This window comes from Uloborus diversus, chromosome 1, assembly GCF_026930045.1.
Source record: "Uloborus diversus isolate 005 chromosome 1, Udiv.v.3.1, whole genome shotgun sequence".
NCBI lineage: Eukaryota > Metazoa > Arthropoda > Arachnida > Araneae > Uloboridae > Uloborus > Uloborus diversus.
Genome location: NC_072731.1, coordinates 228,446,422 through 228,469,411, shown reverse-complemented (window position 1 = coordinate 228,469,411; position 22,990 = coordinate 228,446,422). Strand labels below are relative to the sequence as shown.

Sequence of the window (22,990 nt, the reverse complement as noted above, 5' to 3'; positions counted from 1 at the left end):
CGATTTAAGCATTTGAAGCTTTTGATAGTTGGTCTTGAACTTTTATGACTGCCTTCAGAGCCTGTCTTAGGTGAATCACCTTGTGCATGACCGTAGTACCTTTGTCACGGTTAGAAAAATTCATATTTGAAGAACTTGAACATGATTTGCCATCCATTGACTGTCAGAGCTATAAGCTTTTTTCCAACGTCACACTGCACCAAACATTTCTTTGTTGCATCATCTAGCTATTAATTAATTGTATGACAGAGTACCTAATACTAACACTCAATGGACATTTTTCCATCTGACGTTTATTGATTATACTGCAGTGGTTGGAAGTAGCGCGCTACAAGTAGCGACGCTACTGTAGTAGCTACATTTTTCAGTAGTTTGTAGTGTAGCGCACTACTTTTAAAAAAGAGTAGTGTAGTGAGTAGTTCGATACAAAAAAATAGTAGTTTGTAGCGATTTCGGAAAACTACTTTTTAATAAAGATGTTTTTTTTAAAGAAACAATTCGGTTCAAACGAATTTGACTCGTGCAAATCTTACGCGAGTACATCAACGGATGCAATGAGAAATAAGACTTATAAAAATACGAGATGACCTCTGGCATATCATTTTGACACCATACGTTTTATCTGTTTGACGCCATTAGTTCGTTTGCAATTGTAATTTTCATAGTTCGCCAAAATTTGTATTGAATATAGAGCTTGACTTAAAAAGAAAAGTATATATGAATTTGCGATAACCGTCAACTTAGTAACTCCTTTGTTTTTTCTGACTGTCGGGAATGTCCCGTGGATGAACGTTTTAAACTTCAAAGAGATCCAACACTGTAAAAACATTTATTTTCGCGAAAATGAAGATATCGATGATTTTGCGAATTGAAAATTTCGTTAATTTTATATGAACAAACCTAAAGTTGAAAAGAAAAAAAATATATAATATATATATTTCGTGAAGCTTAAATTTTCAAGCTACTGTAAATGTTATAGATGAGGATGATATTGAATTGCCCTTGCCGGCTGACAATGAATACGAGAATTACAGTGTTATATAAGAGAAGAATAACGGACATTTTGGGGGGGAAAATAAATAATAGATAATTCTTAGTAATATTCCATGTTCAAATGAGCTAATTTGTCAATCTAAACCTTTTTTCATTCAATCCTCTTACCGTGTGTGTTTGCATTAGGGTGTCCGCCAAAAAGCGAAAATTGATTTTTCAGGTCGCACACCCTTTTATAGTTTCCCGCTTGCATCAAAACAATTGTAAAAAAGTTTCATATAATTTGAACAACTGCACCAGTGCCAAATTAAAAAAAAAAAAAAAAAATAGAAACTGGAAATTTCTGTTGATAAAACGTTGCCCCCTATACCCCGCATGCACCACAAAAACATTTATTCAAATTAGAAAACATTAAGGTATCCCCTACACTTGGCCTAAAATTATAACTTTCTTCAAAAAATTGTTTTTTTTTTTTCGATACATATTTTTTAAAATTTATGGCAAATTTTACGAAATTACCAAGCTGAAAAATATCAACAGTAAAGTAGGTAATTAGCGTTAAATAGAAATTTTTTCTCTCCTGCAATATTGAAATCTTCCACATAGTACTCAAAGATATGGATTTTTTCAAGGTTAAGTTGAATTTTTCATTTTAAATGTTTTTTTTTTTTTTTTTTTTTTTTTTTTTTTTTTTTTTTTTTGTTACTCATTTGAAAATGTTAATCTGAAAATGAGCTCGCTAATAATTTTTAAACTTGATTTTTTATTTAAATTCATGTTTAAATTTTTAAAAGATAAATAGGAAAAAAAATCAATTATTTGAAGAAAATTATAATTTTTAGGCCAAATGTGGGGTATCCAAATGGTTTTTAATTTAAATAAATATTTTTTGTGGTACATGTGGGGAGTAGGGTTTAGGGGCAACGTTTTATCAACAGGAATTTCGAATTTTTAAAAAGTTTTTTTTTTGGGGGGGGGGAGCTAGCATACAAGTGCTGGTTTACACTTTCAGACGCAAGTCGGCACGGTTTGCCGTTATTCAACAAATTATATGAAACATTTTTTCAAATTGTTTTGACATAATGGGAAAAATATAAGAGGGTATGACTTGAAAAATCGACTCATTTTTTGTGGGACACACTAAACCCACTTATTTTATTTTATTTCATTTTTTTTTTTTTTTTGTTTATTTATTTTTTGAAAAGTAGCGAAGTAGCGACTACATTTCAAAAGTAGTTTGTAGTTGCTACTTTTTTAAAAAAGTAGTTGTAGTTGTAGTTAACTACATTTGTAAGAAAGTAGCTGTAGTTGTAGTTCGCTACCAAAAAAATGTAGTTTTTCCAACCACTGGATTACTGTATCAAAATGTCTTTTTAGTGAAAGGATTATTGGTAACTTAGTTGATTAAAACCGGAAAACACTTATGCTGTATCTTCGTGAGCATTACAAACTTTTTATTCAGTGGTAATTACATTTTTTTCTGAACTCTTCAACTGCGTGTGAAAATATGCACAATACGCCATCAGTGTTTTGTAATAAAAAAGGTGCTCTGAATGACACTTTGGCCGTGTAATCGAGTACTCGATCTAGTACTGAGTACTAATTTTGCTTTAAAAACTACTGACGTATACGTGAAGAATCTTGAAATTATAGCAAATGGATCTTGAGCAAAAAAAAAACTTCTTAAATTAAATTCTATTTGAAATTCAACTATGGACCGTTTATAAACAAAAATTCTTTTCTTTATTTATACATTTTGAAACAGTAGAATTATTTTTAAATACGAGTAAAAATTTAATTAAAAATTGAAGCTAATCGAGATTAAATTAAAACCAATTCATCAATCTGTTATAGAACTTTTTGATTTTAAAATCCGCCAGTTATAAATAATTTCGGTTCCAGTAAAAATATAATCTTTACTAATAATAAAGCTGAAAGTCTCGATATTTGGATGTCTGTAGGATCTCTGACACGCACAGCGCCTAGACAGTTCGGCCGATTTTCATGAAATTTGACACAAAGGTAGTTTGTAGCATGGGGGTGTGCACCTCGAAGCGATTTTTCGAAAATTCGCTGTGGTTCTTTTTCTATTCTAATTTTAAGAACAAAATTATCGTAGGATGGACGAGTAAATTACGAAATTATCATAACGTGGAACCGTAACATGGGCACAAGCCAATTGGCGAGATACGAAATTATCATAACGTGGAACCTTAATATGGGTACAAGCCAACTGCCGAGAAAATTCACCATACATTATTTGTAAATATACAGGCGAACCAAAAGACATTTTAATTTTTCTACTACGGACAGAGCCGTGCGGGTACCACTAGTGAATAATATAAAAGCTTCACGTTTTCTAACTTTGCCATAGTTTCTGTTGAACTTTAAAAATAAAAATAAATAATTACAAAAAGAGAATGAAAATTCTGAAACTTTCCATTCATTCAAGAACTGTCTCCATGATAAAATATAGGTAACATTTCTTATATTGCTTTAAAATTACCATCACACTCAGTGAACTAAAAGTCACACTCAGTCACTAAAAATTCCCATCACACTCAGTGAATGCCGCTACATTTTTCACTTTGTATAAAACTCAATCTTCCTTGTTACAATTAGTGCACGCTGAAAAAAAAGGAAGGCGGTTAAGTGTGAAACTCTGCAATTGCATAAGAGTATGTGGAATAGTGCCAGAGGAAAGAATCGAAATGCGAATTTCTGTTTTTATAATTCGTTAGTAGGTCGGTCATATGAAATCGCCGAAATATTTAATGAAAACCTCTTTCCGCCAAGAGACAGACGGCTTTTATATTCAAATAGTCTAGTTTTTAGCCTACTTTCCCAGTAAAAATCAGAGAAAGAAGAAAAAAGCATGAAAGAAGGCTTAATACATCTTAAAAATATCCCGAAAAACAAAAAAAAGTCAAAAATAAATAAAATAGTTAGATAAATATTGAAAAATTAAAAATTGGAAAGTAGGGTATTGAGATGGGGAAAAATGTCTGTCGGTCTGTCTGTCTGTCGGTCTGTCTGTCTGTCTGTCGGTCTGTCTGTCTGTCCCCCCTAATAACTTTTGAATGAATAGTCCGATTCGAACATTTTTTTTTTTGTTAGAAAGATCTCGGCGAGGACATCTCATTCCCATAATTCATTTTTTGATTTGAACAATTTTTCGTTCAATTTTGAACAGTTCAAAAAAACTTAACATTAGCGCCTACGGGGAAATTCAAATCAAAAATAAATCTTGAACTTAGAAGCGAAGTGGCTTCAAACAAACTTTGTAGGGAAAAACTTTTGATAAAAAACATGTATCGAAAATATCTTTTTGATTTGAACAAGTTTTCGTTCAATTTTGAACAGTTCAAATCCCTTAACATTAGCGCCTAAGGGGAAACTGAAAGTCAGTATAGATTCCGAACTTAAAGGCGGATTTACTTCAAACAAACTTTGTTGGAAATAGCTCTTGACGATCTACTCCCGACTCCGACTCCGAGAATTTAGGGGCACCTGACACCGACTCTGACTCCTGTTCCCGACAATTAATCGGACTCCGACTCCCCCACTTCGACTCTGACTTCGTAGCTTTGGCAAACATTTATACACGGAGGACAAATGACTGACTCCGATTCTTGGATATTCGACTCCGACTCTTTTATCCCAAAATGAGATTGACTCCGACTCCGACTCCGCTGCTGTGGTTTTAACTGTGAAATAATTATTGTTGATATGATTTGTTTTTATTTTCACGCTAAAGTTTTAATTTAGGTATTTAGTTTTCGGTAAATAAACTCAAAAAATATGCGCAGACGATTTTTTTTTTTTTTTTTTTTTTTTTTTTTGACAATGAAAATTGTTTCTTTAAGTTGACATTTTATTGTTTTTTTTTTTATTTTGGTAAGTGCATTAATTCGTTTAAAAAATTATTTTTGGCAACAGGGGAAAAAGAAACGATTTTTTTTTTATGATGTATTTATTTCAATGAACTTAATATTATTATTTTTTCGTTTTGAAAGCTGTTAAAAAAATTTTTTAATGGAAGGAAGTGTATTAGCTGCTTTGTTTAAAAGGTGCTGCTATTTTATTTGTTCGTTTTTTTTGAAGAAAAGTAAGGAATATTTTATTTCTAGAAATCAGCTTAAAATATTTAAAAAAATATGTTTGAAAAAATTTGCGATTTTAGCTATTTTTGAGAATATTGATCAGGTACTAGAAAGTAGTATGGGTATACGGGAAAGTAGGCTCGTCTAGTTCTAGACGGAACTTCTTGTTGACACTGCAACCTAGCAATGATAGTAATTAAAATTAAAAAAAAAAAAATCCGAATGAAATGGAAAATGATCTGCTGTGCACATGTTTATTGTTTTAACAATACACAATATTTACTCAACGTTTGACGTAGTTTCCCCCCCCCCCCTCTCTTTTTGTATCTAATAAATAATGTTTTGACGTTTGTGTTGTTTTTAAAGCACAATTATAATTGAAATAAATAAGTTAAAGAAAATTATAAAGTAAAAATTTGTTGGATGAGTTTCCCTCTCACCCCCCCCCCCCTTCCCTGGATAGCAGTAGATGTCTGTATACTTTTTGTACATGTCTTTATACTTTTTTGTACTATTAGCAAACATTTCTATCGCGTACTCCAATTGTTCCCAAACTTTTTAAAGTCGTGGCACACTTGAAATAATTCGTATTTTCCCACGACACTCTAAGCTGTTGGTACACATCTACAATGGGGTCGTTTCCAAAACTTTAAAAGTATTTTTTTCTGAAAGAGCATGCTTAAAAACATAGGATCTGACCATTTTTTAAATAATTTGTTTAAGTTTAATATTTTTTAAAAAATACTTAAATCGGAGCTCTTTTATTGTTTACGACTTCTGCCAATGACATCACAAATGATGAAATGCCATTCAGTGTTGCCATTCACAGTGCAAAATATTTAATTCGCATCTTTACTCACGTGTATTGGCAACGATATGATTGATAGCAAGCGTAGAGCGCAATATTTAAAACGCTTCTTGATTATCATAACGTGGAAACGTGGTGAAAGATGCGGCAAAGTGCATCATTTGTGACGTCATCAAGATCACGCCTTGTTTAAAAAATCGGCAATTTTAAAAAAATAATCAAAAAAAAAAAAAAACTTCGGGAAAATGAAAATATTTTCTGGGTCCATATTATTATCTTTTATTTATTTATTTATTTATTTGCTCCTTCTATCTATTTCAACGACTAAAAGTAGTACTTTTGACCGAAGGAAACCACCCCGTTGTGTATTTGTACGATTTTGAAGAGAAGAAAATGCGTTTTGTTGAAAATGGAATTGTAAAATAAACTGATCTGCCTAACATTTACCTCAACTTTTTGTTTTAGTAGTGTAATATTGCAATAAGTTGTTTGAAGAAAGAGGGGATTTTTTCTGCAAAAAAAATAAAGGAAGTCCCTTTTCCCCTAATGATGAAAACCTGGAAAAATTCATCATTACTGTAGTAGAAAAACTACTTAGCAAGTTTTAGCTTAGTCTTACTTCCTTTCACAAGTAAGTAGTAACTTAGAAACAAGTATATAATGAAAAGAAGCTCCTCCCACCCCCAAAAAAGAAGAAAAGGGGAAAAAAAACTTCTAAATTTACTTGAATCGCGCATAGTTTTCATAATTTGGTCCGTACTGTTGCCAAGTTTGAAAAGCTTTTAAAGTCTATAATCCATAATCCTATACTTTTGCTGCCTTAACTCCAGCGCTCGAATACGCTACCTTGCGGTGATTTACAAAATTACAGAAAAAGGTAAAAAATTGCGTTCCACTTGTGTCTGTTGAGGTAAACATAGGCAGTTTGTAATGAGTAATTATTAACGCATTCTCACATTCGATATGTCTTAGATTGCTTTCAGCAACAGAAATTGTTTTGTCCCTAATTTGTGTTATCGAGTTTCCCAAAATAATATTAGTTTCCATTATTTCTCCCTAAAAAGTGAGTTGATTGTTGGAAATAGCGAAAGTGTAAATAGAAGAAAACTCTGGATTAACAAACTTCGCATCGGCATAAATTAGCGACGAATATGCTCGTCTACTCGAAGCATTTTATTTGAAAGAGGATCAAGTGTTTTATCAGGGTTTTTTTTTTTTTTTTTTTTTTTTTTTATCACGATTGCTTATTGTTCTCATTTGACCGTTTTTGGTGTCCGTGCCTTTTTCAACTTGGACCAGAAGCCTTTGCAGCACCACCCACCGTCCTCTGCTGGAGGCGCGGCTGCTCCGGTTTTGAGCTATCCGCTTCTCCTGGTTGGACGCGTCCATGTCCTACACACACACATACACGACTTCACACACATACACACACAACTTCACACACATACACTCACACACATCTACGCACACACACAACTATGCACAAGTAACCGCCCAGGAGGAGAGGCAGACTTGGGGGGGGGGACAGGAGCCGTTTCTAGAAACAATAACTCCAATGAGTAGGGGCCTGTCTCAGTTCGTGATTGCGAAAAACATAATTTGAATTCAAATTTTCAGAATTCAAATTAATTTTCTTTCTTTCTTTCTTCTTTTTTTTTTTTTTTTTTTTTGTGTGTGTGTGTGTGTGTGTGAATTTGCACAAGTATGAGGTTTTTATTTTATCAAAAGCTCGAAAGGAGGATTTGATAACATTAGCTGAAGAATTGGGGCTTTCATTTCTTCCTATTTTTAAAATTAATTTAACTGATCTTATTTTACTGCAGCATTTAGTTGTAATGGACAGAATGCAAAATATATTCTTGAAAATATTGTCGCGGAACATAATAAAAAAAATTCGCCGAAAAAGAATGTTTAAAATTTGAACTTGCAAAAACAAAAAACTGAGAATTTTAATCGCTAAAATAGTGCGCCAACTGTACTTTTAATGCTTACATTGTCGGCTGAAGAGTTTCGCCAAACATGTGTTTAGGGTTATAGTTTTAGTTTTAGTATTGTGCTAGCAAGGAACCTTGGCGAGATTTCGCTTATCAGTTGAAATATTTTTATGATGAGTGGAATAAAAAGGTTGGAAAATTACAGAATTCGATAAGTTAAAAGAAATAATGGAAGATCTATCAAAAAGAAAACTACCACCATTCTTCCGTGAGAATTTCATTGATGATTTGCATAGCAGTACAGGATTAAATCATTTAATTCAGAAATTATAAACATAGGAAACGGGAAAAAAAACCGATTCGGCAATTTGAGAAATAACTCAGCTACAAATGTAAAACAATTAACCCTAGTCAAAGAAATATCATATTCCTCTTTTGATAAACAATAGTATTGTCATAAAAATAAATTATCTAGTATTAAATGTTATGAAAAATGTAGTTCCATCAAGAATTGATAAATATTGAATTCAACATCGTGGAAATGGCTGCTTTAGAACAACAAACTATATGTTTTGCATTAACGTTTAGTAATGCTTCTTGATTTCTCATTTCTTTCTACGTGGGCCAGAATATCCACAAAATTTAAAATATTGATTTCAAACGAAGAAAACAAAAAAATCATTTATCCAAACAAAAATTACTAGGCTTATTATCATTTTATACGCTACGGCATGCGTTTGTTTTACCTTTTTCATCCACCATTAGATGGCGACTGCAGTGCCCCCTATAGTTTATTGGCGTTGCGAATACTTGCTTAAGTTCACCTTGAAAAGAGTTTGTTAAATTTATTAACATTTAACTTTCTATTATTAACTTTTGTTTGTAGCAACGATTTAAAAGTTTTCCCCACAAACCATGGAGCTATAATCAGGGATAGATTGGGTCCCCTAAGAGGACACCAACCTTGACTTCTAAAAGGCGCGCAAGTTCAAGGGCACAAAAAAAAAAAAAAAAAAAAGATGGCGCACAAGTTTTAGGGCGAAAAAGAAAAAAAGACGACGCACAGATATGTGGGTGAAAAGAAAAGTGAAAACGCGCAGGATTGAGCGCGAAAAAAACCTCCGAAGGTTTGAGGGCGCACCGGCCCGTGGGTCTATGGGCTTTCGAGCCAGTTCGCCCCGACGAAAATCATGAAGTACTAAACACCTGCTTGCAGCCTTGAAATTAATTTGTTAACTTTATCAACAGTTAACTTTATATATTATTATTTATTTTTGTTTTTTGGCAACGATTAAAAAGCCTACCTTGGAGCAGAACACGAACATGAAAGCTTTTAAAAAGGAAATAAATGCAGTCCGAATAGTTTTGGAGGAAATGGTTTTTTTAATGAGGTTTCTCTCTTCGGCATTGTCTCAGAACATTCGTCTTCGCGATAGCTGTCCGATAAGGTGAGGACTCGCTATTTTTTTATGCCTTCTGGTGACGCCGTTGCGACAGATAACCGCCTTCTTCGCCCATAAATTTGAATGCCCTCGACAGTCCGACTGCCATCTCGACGTTCCACCTTGAGCAGCCCTACAAGCTGCTATTTTGCTGTTACCAGATATCCAAAACGTGTTCAAATCGCATATTGCTGATGCCCCCCCCCCCTTCCCCCATACCACTAGATGTGTCAGCGATGCTAATAAAGAAAAAGATCTATGTTCTTCACTCTTTCGATTTACTACTCATTTTTGTCTTAATATGCTTATGCTTTTACAATGAGCTCTGGCAAAATACAGTTGAATCTCTATGTACAGCAAGGGCTCCCAAACTTTTAAACTTTTTTATTCTGTGGACCCTCTGATTCCTTGCCATTTTTTTCTGCTTTTCGTGGACCCCTTGCGTCTAGAATTAAGTAGACAATGTAATATTTGTATTTGCGCGTTCCAAAACACAGTGAATCATATGAGGCAATGAGAAGCAAAGGAATGTAAGTGAGAAAATTAAAAATTTGGAGATAGCCATTACAAAAAATAGGAGATCCAAAATTCTGCTCTGGGGCAGGAAGTAGCAATAGTCGCCTTAGTAGGTGTTGCTGTACAGCATGAATTAGAAAAAATAAATAAATAAGAGCCTACCTAGGATCTGAACTTGACACGCGATTAACTCAAAACTTTAAATCGTCCACTTGCATCCCCTTGCTTTTCACTGCCTTATAAGATAAAATATTCTCAATGTGTTCTAAAATCATTAGACGAATGTGCAAAATGTAGGAAAATCAAGTAGGATTTTAATTGGGGCTAAATAAAAATATACTGACAGGGGAGTTTTTTCTGAAAAAAAAATAGTAATAAAGAAGAGAGAGAAAAAGATCTACTTATCCCAACTTTAAAACAAAATTTTAAGACTTTTTTTTTGAGAAATTCATTTTTCTGTCGTGTAAAATCTTGCATTCTTATTATATAATTAAATATTTTGTAATTACATAAGTATATACGTAATGATTGTGATTGTTGTTCTAAAGCAAAAATAAGAGAATGGCAACTTGTTGATATGGGATGATATTAGATTGTGGCTCATGGACCCTTATTTTCATCCCTTGTCCCCCAATTTTTCCTTTCGTTGACACAGACCACTTTAAAACTTACGTGGACCACTTTGGGAACTACTGTTGTACATTCATTCAGTGTGACTGAGTCATTTTGGAACTTTTTGCCACTTACTTCAAATGTTTTCGTACAAAAATCATTTAGATCGTCCAGTTACCTGTACCTACTAATGTCCCTACTCCAGGCTAGGCAATGGAAAAACGTTTTCTGCGTTGAAAATATTAAACACAGCAATATTTATATTATTCATTCAATATTAACATAAGTTACCACCCCTTAGCCAGGGCTAAGGCCCCCAGAACTGCATGCAATATACCAGACAGCTCGGTTATCACATCCTGAGACTGCAGTTTCGTTTTTATTAGAACTTCTCAGTCAGGAATAGTGAATAACCGAGCTGGAGGCAAATGTCATAACCGGACTGTCTGGTATACTGCATGTAGTTCCGCTTTAGCCCTCGCTTAGGGGTGCTAATTATCCTAGCTTTGCCTTCCATTCTCGGGTCGAACGCACCGTGCTGCAGACACTCGCTGGTAAGATAAATTTACTTTATCTACCAGTTCGTTGCACTCTCAATTTCAATGAGATGACATCTGCCTCCAGTTCGGTTATTCGCTATTCCAGACTGAGGAGTTCTACTAAGAACGAAACTGCAGTCTCAGAATGTGATAACCGGACTGTCTGGTATGTTGCATCATTCAATAATTCTGAAGTGGCTGTTTGAAGTTATTTTTGTAGTTGTTGATTTTGCTCTTCCTACGTTACATTGTTATATTCTATATTCTGTGCTGTATTACAAATGAGAGATTATTTTGATGTTGCGAAATACAAAAGGCGAGTTTTTAAACGTGTAAAAATGTTTACTTTTCTTCTTTTCTTAAATATATTACTAGAGGACCCAACAGACGTTGTTCTGTTCAAACTTTGTAAATTGAAAAGTTAAAAAAATTCAATAAACTATCAAGCTTTTGAACCGTTCTGTTTAAAAATATTTTCAGTGACTGGAAGTACTTCTTTTGACTGAAGGAAACAACCCCATTGTTTGCTTTTGCAACTATCAGCAAGGCCATGGCCGAATTACATTAGCCCTTGGTCTTTAGCGTCCACAAATTTGGCGACAATTGGGAAAATTGCTAAGACTCCTAGTTTTCAAACTCTTCCCACAATTTCTACATTGTCTGGGGGAATTATCATAACGTAGATCGTAAAATATGCAGAATTGGCGAAAACATTTCCCCATTGTTTAAATTCCGTGGCGCCAAGTTTGTGGACCTTTAAGAAATTAAAATGAAGCGAAGCTAAAAGACGTAACCATGACAATGCGAAACAAAACATCAGTAATTTTAATGGAGATTAGATTTATTCGAACTTTATTTTTAACGGCTTGTAACTTTTTTTCCTTTGGAGGTAGAAGGTTACTTTTTCGACCTAAGGTCGAGATATTTCTGGAGTAAAAAATGTCACTTTTTCCAACGGTGTCAAAAAGAAAACTGTGGGACAATTCCATCACTTTTTATTGATAGATTTAATGAAGAAAGAATTGCCAAAATTCCAGCTAAGCCTAAAAAAGTTCGAACTAAAAACGCGAATTACTCTCGCCGTAATTAAGTTAGAGCATTGAAATAAATTGTTTAGAACGCGGAAAATTCTACCCTTTTCAACGATATATAATAATAATATGTGCAAGTAATTTTTCACCCCTTTAATAGCCAATAATAGGCAATTTACTTGAAATTTGGGCCTAAATTTAAATTAAAAAAAAGAACTATTTATCGGCTTTTTTCGAATTATAGCCTATGTTACTCAGTAAGAAAGCACCTTTCACATAGTGAAAGAATTTTTCAAATAGGTGCAGTGGTTCCGGAGATTACCTCGAACATATAAACACACAAAAATCCGTCCTCTTTCTTTATAATATTAGTAAAGATTTGCATCCCATTTCTGGTGTGGCTAAAAGTTATCTTAATTGTCTGGATAACTTTGAAACATGGCTGAAACTTTCATGGATTTTATAGTACTAGTTTTTAATTTCAGAAAACTGTACAAAAAGAATTAGTTTTTCTCCGTTGTACACCAACGAATAGTGTAAAGGAGTAGAGAAGACGATTCTGTGGTGAAATAATTTGTTGATTGTTTGATTGTATATATTTACTTGATTCATCAGAGATCCAAAAAATTAGAAACGTTATGTTTATTTCAGCATACAGAAGCGTGTGTATTGTTAAAGCAAAGAAAATATTTTCTCTTAAACGAGTGCCTAACCGGAAATGTTCAGATTCTCTAGGTAGTTAGCAGATTACGTAGATAATTTCAGAAATTAAACAATTTTCGCCTTCTGAACGGATCACCCTGTGTTGTTAATCTGCACTTTACCGTACACTGTTAAAAATTCAGGAAGATTTTCTGGTAATTGTTACTGTAAAATGGCGGACTTAACGTATTGCTGATTTTTACGGTAATTTATACCGGAAAAATAAGCAATCCCAGGTCCAATTGGTTGCTGTGGCCTACCGAAGAAACCGTAAAATTTACAGTAACATTTTATTTTTACGGTAATAGTTACCGGCAACATGGATGCCAGTAACAATTACCGTAAATTTTACGGAAAATTTTTAACTGTAGATTAAATGATTTGTAGAACAACTGAACTGTAACAGTAAGTTACTGCTACAGTTATCAGTAACATTGATACCAGCACACTACCTCTGCTGGTGTGACGATCATGGGTAGCACACGTTTCTTCGACGTTTTAAAGTGGTTATCAAAGTTGTGACGACCTTTTTAAAACGTTTATGAAACGTTTACACGTTATGTATGCTACTTGCAGTGAATCCCACAAAGATACAAGTAATTTCACTTCAGGGAGGCAATTGCTGAATAGAAGAAAAAAAAAACAGAGTTGAAAAGGGTAGCTTGTATGCTGAAGTTATCTCTTAAAGTTCGGATGAAACCTATATGATGAGGTCTTTTGTAAGGATATTTTATTATAACTTAAATTAATGTGGGCATCGCACAACTTATTTCAATATCAATGTTTATTTTATCTTTCTTTTATTGGTAGAGTGATACGATTTGCAACATAACATCTAGTATAAATAGGTGTACAGTTGACCCAATAATTTAATAAACTATTTTTCTCAAAGAATTTCAAGTAGTATTTTATTGTCATATACTCAACCTAATCTTTGAATACTAAAGTTGAATACTGTAAAAGCACTGATTTTCGCGAGCCGTAAATTTCGCTAAAGGGCAGATATTGGTGATTTCGCGGGTTGAAATTTTGTGAATTTTGAATGAACAGAATCGAGATTTCATTGCATGTATCAAGTTGAAATACTTCACGAAGCTTAAGTTTTCGCGATTACGGCGGGTCGCAAAAATTAAAGCGTCGGGAAAATAAGTGCTTTCACAGTGCATACATACTATCCGATTTTGATATCTATCAATTCTATATTTTCTCTCTTTTCTTTTCTCCAGGTCGTCAAATACTGCGATCATGTGCACGGTAAATGGCATTTCAGCGAAATTCGAGCCGTCTTTTCACGGAGGTATCTGCTGCAAAACGTTGCTTTGGAAATTTTTCTGGCATCAAGAAGTAAGCTTTTCTTTCAATTTTATTTTTCCCCCTGCTGACTTGTAACTAAATGCCTCACTTTATTGTCATTATTACGATATCCTTTTCTTTTCTACTTTGTTTAAAATATACCTTGGGAAACAGGGATGCGAATGCGACTTCGTTGTTTTTGTTACAACACCGGCGTTTTTGTTGTCGATGTTACAGGATCGATGTTTTTTATTTGAACCAAGTACCATGTCATTGAAAAAAGTTTGCGTTTATGAAAATTGGTTATGATGAATGTTGAAAGCTTCCTCATGAATGATACCAGAGAAGAAAGTTCCTCATCTATTTTCTATCTCGTAAAAAAAATAAATAAATAAAATAAAATACACGTACGTTATTTTGAATATGTTCTTATTAAACACATGAAATCAAAGAACTAAATACAGATAAATTCAAAGTAATCTAGGATCTATAGGTGAGATTGGCACGTTATACCAGTCACAACATCAATAGGTGATCCCTACTGTTTCCACTTGAAAGCTTTTGAACTTTAGTTTGTAACTCTCATGTCACTTTTAATGTTCATGCATTCTCGATGTTTTTACTTTGTGCCTGTTAATGCTGCACATAGATTCACCGGGAAATGTGGATAAAAACTTCTCTGAAAGCTTCAAAAACGGCGATAATTTTGAAAATATTTACATGTGACCTCAAAATTGAGTAAATTACAGTTACTTTTACCTTTTTTTACTTTATCCTTGGAATACATTCACTTTTCCCGTGAAATTCTTCTACGTTCGCCAGGTTGAGAAAGCTTGATCTAGAATATTGAGTGTTACTACATATGTACATGTGAATGTGAGCATAAGTTGCAGGTTCCCTCAAAATACAGCCGTATCATCCTCTTTTAAACTGCAAGACATCTAACAAGACTCTATTTTCGCATCCGTTAGTTCTAAATGCATATTTCAAATTGCAAAAATGGTCAAAATAAGGTGCAGATATACGATACTGAAAGCTTCATTATCGCTTCGATAGTCAAAATTCGTGAAAAAAATACGAAATCAAACTTTTTATATGGACCCTAGATCCCTAACTTATAGCGCTCTAAGGGGGGCTGATTTTTGCCATTTTTTGTGTGAATAAAAATAGCTTAACTAATGCAACAATAAAAAGATAAAACATGATAAATTGGATTTTTCGTGATTTAATTGTTGGCAAATGATCAGAAAAAACTCAATGATTTAAAATTTTTATCTATTGCCATCTTTTGTTTGTTAAAAAATAAAATGGTTCTAATTGCTTTAAGCAACGCTTTAAAAATGCAATGCTCAATTTTCGGTTTTTGCTTCTGCTTTTGCTTGAATATTTTGATAATTCGGAAATTGGTACGGTCTTCAGTTTCTGCGTGCGTAATTTTATGTTGGTCGTCCTGTTGTTGGAAATATTGCTTCCTTGTTAAAACGGACATGGGAAGTCATCCCCTTTACCTGATTTTAGTAGTATTTTATGGTGGTTACGTGGGATAGTAAACACCATAAAAAGTTACAGGGCATTATTTAGCTTTGAAATACTATTTACATTTTAATGTTCGAAATGTCACCAAGTTTGGCAATGTTTGACAATTTCTTGCCAAAATGGTGCCGACTTGGCGATATCTCTTACATTTCTCGCCACCCCATAAGCATTATGTAAAATTGTGCATAGCAGGCAAAGTCAATACACAGGTAAAGTTTCAAGTTTAAGTGAAATATTTAATGGAATAAATACCAAATTTAGCGAGGTTACAACAAATTAAGCATATTGTCGCCTCAGAGCAACACTAAGTCCTCTAATCCCAGAAATAACACTAAGATATCCTACTGTTGCTCTGAGGCGACGATATAAAAACATAAAATAATTACTATTTACAAAATTTGTAATATGTTACTTAATATAAATATAAAAGGAAGTTTCATGACATACTAGTTTCTATTTTGCATATAATATGTTGGTTCATTAATTAAGGATGGAAGAAATTTGCTATTTTGAAGGACTTTAAAAAGCAACTGTGTTGTTTCTGCACGACGTAGATTGAAATTTACAGGGTTCGTACGGGTCATGGAAATCCTGGAAAGTCATGGAAAAAAAATTACAAAATTTCAGACCTGGAAAAGTCATGGAAAATTGAAATTTTCATTGAAAGTCATGGAAATTTATTTCAAGTCATGGAAAAATGTCCTGGACAAAGAGAAAGGAACAGTAGCTAAAGGAGCATTTGAAATCTTGAGTGATTTAACAGTATAGCATATAAAAGCTATTAAAAGTGGAAAATTGAACGTTCCAAAAATCAAATCTGAATTTTGAAATCCCTTTACATCCACTTCTGTAGCAGTTGTTTGCCATTTTTTGCGATGTGATTTTACTGCCTGGACATCACTTATTTTAAATTTTCTGTTATTTTCAATACTTTTTATGCTTCATATTCTGTAGTAGCAAAATTTCACATTCTTAGTTTTGCCATGCCCACTCAAAAAAAAAAAAAAAAAGCAATTCAATTGCATGCAAGTTCGATTCCATCACTCGTAAGGACTTTATTATTAAATTTATCAGAGTTTATCTTAATTTGTTGAATGTTTTGAAAATAAAGATTTTAAGTCAGGCGATAGAATACAGAAAAAGAGGAATTTTTAATGCTCTAAAACAGTAGTGCCCAACATACGGCACACAAAACTAATCCATGCGACCCACTACTACGTTCAATGTCGGGAATTAAACGTATTCTGGAATTTCTGAACCTATTAATTTATATGCATTTGAAAATATGCAAATTTGTAAACAAAACAAATATACTTTTGTATCAGGAGATTGATTCATTACTATTTTTTTCAAAAAAGACCTGGTTTAGAAACATAAAGAACTAAACTATGTGGCTTTATTTTAAAGAACCAAAATACTGTCAAGTTACGTGGATGATTAAAGGCACTGTTGACTCTAAAAAGTAACTTTTGAAGCAAATTTATTGGAACTTAGTGATTACTCATTCAACCTTTGTCCCATTCAATTTCATTCTGCCTGTTTTTAAAAAAAATCAGACATTTAAGCATCATCATATTCGTTTTACTGCATTTTTATATGATGAAGACAAATAAGAATAGTTTAGTTTTTTAAGTGTACACTTATATTTTTTCCATTACGAGTAAGTGCTTCAATGAGGCTGTGACATTCATATAGACGTTTTGCTAATGCTCATTTCCAAATATTACCAAGTTTGAGATTAAATAGTGCTATTCTCTTCGTGTAAAGAGGTCATGAAAATTTTCATTGAAGTCATGAAAAAGTCTTGGAAAAGTCATGAAATGTTTTCATCCAAATAGAATATGAACCCTGAATTTATTCATAGTTTGTACCACATTTAAAATGCACTTAATAGCTATTTTAAAATTGGTTGTTTCTTATTTTTAAAAAAAATATTTACGCAAGTCAGTTTGATTTTTGTTTTTTCTCTGGAATCTCTTTCATTTACCCAACTTTTCAAAGATATCTTAGGAGTTTTTTTGGGGGGAGGGGAGAGTCAAAAATTCCATGATGAATCTTTCACAGAATTTGTGAGGAGGAATTTCTCACATGCAAAAAGCAGTTTTGACGAAATTTATCGTACTTCCTTTTTTGAAAAAATCATTGAAAGATAACAAAAAATTTAAAAAAGCTCTTCCATCTTTTCACTTTTCACTAACAAATAATAAACTAAAATTTTATACAATTCAGCAACATAAATTTAGTGACATAAGTATGTATTAAAATATTTTTTCTTCTATAATCGTACAACAGTTAAAACATACCTATTTCTACCATACAACCTTAGCAACTACCATACTAACCAATCTTTTGACCATTTAGTCGTTTGTGGTATGTTTAGCGTAAAAGAGCTTGTATGGAATTTTGTATTTCTTATTGTATATTTAAAATTTGAACTTGTTTTGTGTTTATACGTTTCCTTTTTCAGCCTCCATAATGCTGGCCTTTATGGATCACATGACTGTTAAAAAGGTAGTGAAAGCTCTGCCGTGTGTAGGAGTTGGAATAAAATATGGCATTCCACAAACAAGGTAAAATTTCCCGACAATGTTACACATGTTTTGTACTGTGAAATATTATGTTTATGTACTATTCTTGCATTTAAATTCACAGGCGAGCTTCTCTCATGTCTCCTCGTCAAATATTTCAACAGTCCAATATGACTCAAAAATGGCAAAGAAGAGAAATTACGAATTTTGAATACTTGATGTTCCTCAATACGATAGCAGGTAAGAAAATCAGTTTTTACACAAAATGCTAAGGAAAATGCAAAGTTTAATATTTATAAACCTGGATTGCTAATTTAAGTAAATGACTAATACAAGTTATCTAGGAGCATAAAATATCTTTTTAAAAAAATATTATTAAATGCATTAACTTATGCAGTTATATTACCATTTAACCCTCTTGCAATCTATGATGTGGAAAAAAATCTCTTGTAAAATTTGAAGTTATTTGCTGGAATGTGTTCTTGCAAAATAACAAATAGTTATTAGTACCGTATTTTCGGGAATAAGCGCCGCACTCGGTGGAAGCGCCGTATTGAAATGTATTCTCAAGGAAAAAATTTCAATATATGCGCCGCACCCGGTATAAGCGCCGCTCCCGCCATATGCGCCGAACCCAATTTTTAACAACTTAAAAGCACAATTAGTAGTAAAGAAAGCTGGAATGAAATGCAAATGAAAGAAATATTTTTAATTAGCGAAATTATATATACTTTACTTAAATATAACTTTCTTACCTTGGGAGGAGACATTAATTGGTTATCCAGAGCGAGGGGCGAGGACCCTTCTTAGTGCCTTGCCAATGTCAAACTCTCTGGCCTAATTAGCATAAAAATTCGAAACGACGAGTCGACGTTCGAATATCGAAATATAACGGATAAAGTTCTTGAAACATATAGAACTATGTCGAAGTATATTTTTTCGCCGATTTGATTTAAAAAGTCATTTTTACTGCTTGTTTCGACGTTTGATATCAATTAATCATAACAAAAAGCGCTTATATAGTAACATTGTTATTTATATAGAAATCAGAAACAAAATAGGAAATTGCAAACATCGAAAGACTTTGTTTTATGTTAGAAAAAAATATTGAAACACGGACTTTTCTGGCGTGACTGACGTGCTTTTCTTTTGTTAATCGCTATGTTGGGCCAACTTCCGGCAGCAGGACGATGTGGTGCCATCTATTGGCAACCTTTTTAACATTTTTTAAAAACTTATAATTTTTTTAATTTAAAAAAAAATATTGTATCCGCCACACCCGCTATATGCACCGCACCGGCGTTTTTTTTCTTGTATGCGCCGTGGCGCTTATTCCCGAAAATACAGTACTATTCCTTCACACTATGATTGACAAACAGATAGAAATAAACTTAAACGAGTTAAGGACAGTGTAGTCTGGTTATAGTATTGTGTTGAATTATGAAACTAAAAATTTAGTATCATTAAAGAGATAAATTAAGGCGTCTGAAACAGAGATTTTTTGCTTTCAGACGAGGTTTAGTGCTTCTACTTGACTAAAGTAAAGCTATGTTAAAGTGAAAAAGTTTTTTGAGATGTAAAATTTTTGCATTAAACTTCTATGTTCATTCGAAAAAAAAAGATCTAACACAATCTAAATGTGATTGAAGAAATTTATATTTGAAGATTGTTGCTTTTACAGGTCGAACCTATAATGACCTCAACCAGTATCCAGTATTTCCATGGGTGTTGACAAATTATGAAGCACCAGAATTGGACCTCAGTCTACCTAGTAACTATAGAGATCTTTCGAAGGTACTTTACCAAATTTTACTCGTTTTTTGTTAATTGCCTAAATTATCTAGTAAATGATAAAATCAGCCTTAACGAAGCACCAGTTTATAAAAAAAGTAATACGTTTTTGTGTTTCTGGGTTGCAGGGATGCCCACCATCCCTAAGAGCAAAGACACCCCCCAAATCAAGAGCCTCCCCCAAATTAGAAAAGTTTCCCTTTAAAACAACTTCCCTAAAAATTTCAATGGCGCAGTCTGTGCCATGGCCCCCCTCCCTAGGTGGGCACCCCTGCTAGGTTATAAGGAACCCCCTTTTCAAAGCAGAAAGTTTTGAGCTTCTGGTAGTAACCAGGGAGCCATACGAATAGTCTGATAATGAAAAAAAAATAATAAATAGATAGTAATTGAAAGAGCATACGGAGAAAATTTTTTGGTTCAAAAATTATTTGCCCTCATGCCCCCATCGTCGAGTTGTAAGGTCTTAATTTCCACCAAAATTTTAAGAAAGTGCCACATTTTTTAAACTTGCAAGAATTTGAAGGTACCAGATATCACCATCTGCATGTGGCAGGACATCCATCTGCAAAGCAAAAGGTGAAATATTTCTTTCATTACTCGCTGAAACTCGCTACTTTTCTTTAAATTTTGGCAGAATTTAAGATTTTTAATTTCAATAATAAGTTTACGAAGGCAAATACGTTATTTGTCCAAAAACATGCTTTACTAAGCTCTTTTAACTGTCACACTATTGTATGGTTTCGTGGTAAACAGCAATCATAAAGTATACAGGCACTCATATAGTAGATGACCAAAATCTAATGTCATTTGTTTTTGAAATAAATTTTAAAGATTTTTTTATTTTTAATTAAGAATGTATTTGCCTCATTGTCAACAGCTTTTTGCCATCTAATGTGCAAATCAATTTATTTATTTTTTATTCTTTTTTGGTTAAATATTTGAAGATAGCTTTCTGGATATTGAGCTAATTTTTTGTCATATAGCAATCAGAATAAAGGAAAATCAAATGGGGCAGTGTCGGGTGAGTATATTCCAGCGATTAACAACAGGAAAATTGGTTCTGAAACACGATTATGCAAGACTGAGCTACTCAAGTCAAACCATGGAAGAAATTCAGGAACTGTAGTGGATTACCTAACCCACCTTATGCACCTGATTCTGGTTGCTACATGACAAAAATTTTTAAAATTTGTCTGATATCTAATATACTATCTTCAGATGTTTTTGTTCCAATTGACTCTTATCAATTCAGAATTAAAAATGTGCACACTAAACCGCAAAAAGTTGCTGATAAGGAGGATTGTTACATTGGAGATTCAATCCAAAAACTCGTTAAAAATGTATTAGGGAAAAATATGATAATTATATTACTGTATATGCATTAAGAATAAATATATTCTATTTTCCCCCCTACCATAATGGTTTTGTGAGGTGCTGACAAGAAAAGCATTTTATATCCATCAGTAAAAACGGAATGGGACTATTCGGCGCAGCCGTTTCGGCGCGGCCGTTTCGGCGCGACCGTTTCGGCGCGGTCCATTTCAATACGACCTGTTCAAAAATCGAAATTGTCAGCATGTAAATCTGCCAAACATTGCTTCAAAATTCAAGATATCTTTTGTTTTTTTAAGTTTTGTAAAAAGTTTTATGAAGTAATATTTTTAAAGGTGTATTTTGTTTTCCTTTTTTAGTATTAGTTGATAACATGTAAGTTTAAAAACATCTTCATAATTTTTCGAAGTAGATAAGTTAGGAAACAGCATTGACATTTTTCTATGAAATGTAAATAAAAAACTCATTCAATTTGAATTGATTTTTTTTTCGTTGCTGATCATTAATTTGTGCACTTACTTAAATATCTTTTCTATAAAAAATTAAAAAATGTCAACTAATAATAAGATGAATTTTTTATATTTTATATTGGAAAAAGTTAACGTGTTGAGAAACTCACACGTAACCCTGCTCTCTACAAAGTTAAGTTGTGTAGTGTGCTTTAAATACAGGATGTACAAGAAAAAACTTTATTATGTAAAGATTATTATTATTTATTGCTTTTAAGTTTCATAAAGACTAATATAATGAACAAAAAATATTTTAAACTTTTTTTTTTAAATAAAAATAAAATATTTTGTGTCTTTTTAGTTCCTGTAACTGTTCTATAGCACTAAACTGTCGACTGACTATTTCGTAACAGAAAAAAGGCAATAAGGCAATAATAAAAAATAATAATAATAATAAAACTTTTTGGAAAAAAAAGTAATTTACAAAAAATTTATAAATTGATTACAGAAAAATAATAGTGTTTAGAACTAACTTTAAAAAATAAATGATTTTTTTTTGTCAATAAAAAAAAAACAAACATTGCCCTAAATTTACCTTGATGTCCGTACATGGGTTTGTAATAGTTAAGTCAAGCTTTTTGGTTAGTTTGAAACGTGTTTTCACGTGAAGAAGACTTATGAAATTATTTCCAATAGCTGCTACAACAAAGACATAATCACCACAGAAACACAAGACGGCTCAGCATTGATTTAAAAAAAAAAAAAAAAAAAAAAATCGACAAAGAGGTAGGATTGGTACTGGCATTATTTGCTAATTTTTCAAGATATTTTCTTTTATGTTATCGCAGTAAAACATACGTGGATCACATATGCCCCCTCTTTTCCCCCGCTGTAAATTTTAAAATAAATTTTCACTAGCTTCTAGAGCGCTAAATTCACATTCTTCTTCCAGAAATCTTTTTCCTTCTTTGAACTAAAATTTCTGAAATTTATAAAGTTCAGAATGCAAAAATCTGGCGCCGAAACGGCCGGCGCCGAAACGGTCAGCGCCGAAACAGCCGCGCCGAAACGGTCGCGCCGAATCGTAACAAACCCCAGTAAAAATTTTCCTAGCGTCGTTGACCGCTACGATTTTTGAGGAATTATTACTTTTGGATAAGTACCCCCCCCCCCCCCCCCGGACAAGAAAAGCAGTACTCACTCAGGATCGGATTAAGGATTCTGAGGTGCATAGGCATTAGAAGTAATAGGGCCCCCTTGAGTAGAGTTATCGCGAGGTCAAAAAATGGGGGGGGGATGGTCTGCAGCGTCTAAATTTTTCACACACAACGGAATATAAAAACAGGGAAGGCCCCCCTCCCTCCCCATTTTTTTTGAGGAA

The 22,990-nt window shown here is 33.1% G+C and overlaps 1 protein-coding gene across 1 annotated transcript in view; it reads left to right on the top strand.

Moving 5' to 3' along the window:
- Window positions 1-22,990, top strand: part of LOC129219092 (neurobeachin-like) — a 49,674-nt gene that overhangs the window by 4,380 nt on the left and 22,304 nt on the right. The window contains exons 2-5 of the mRNA XM_054853415.1: window positions 13,907-14,024; window positions 17,977-18,079; window positions 18,162-18,277; window positions 19,719-19,831. Coding sequence (XP_054709390.1) covers window positions 13,907-14,024; window positions 17,977-18,079; window positions 18,162-18,277; window positions 19,719-19,831 — 450 coding nt within the window. The remainder of the gene's footprint in view (window positions 1-13,906; window positions 14,025-17,976; window positions 18,080-18,161; window positions 18,278-19,718; window positions 19,832-22,990) is intronic.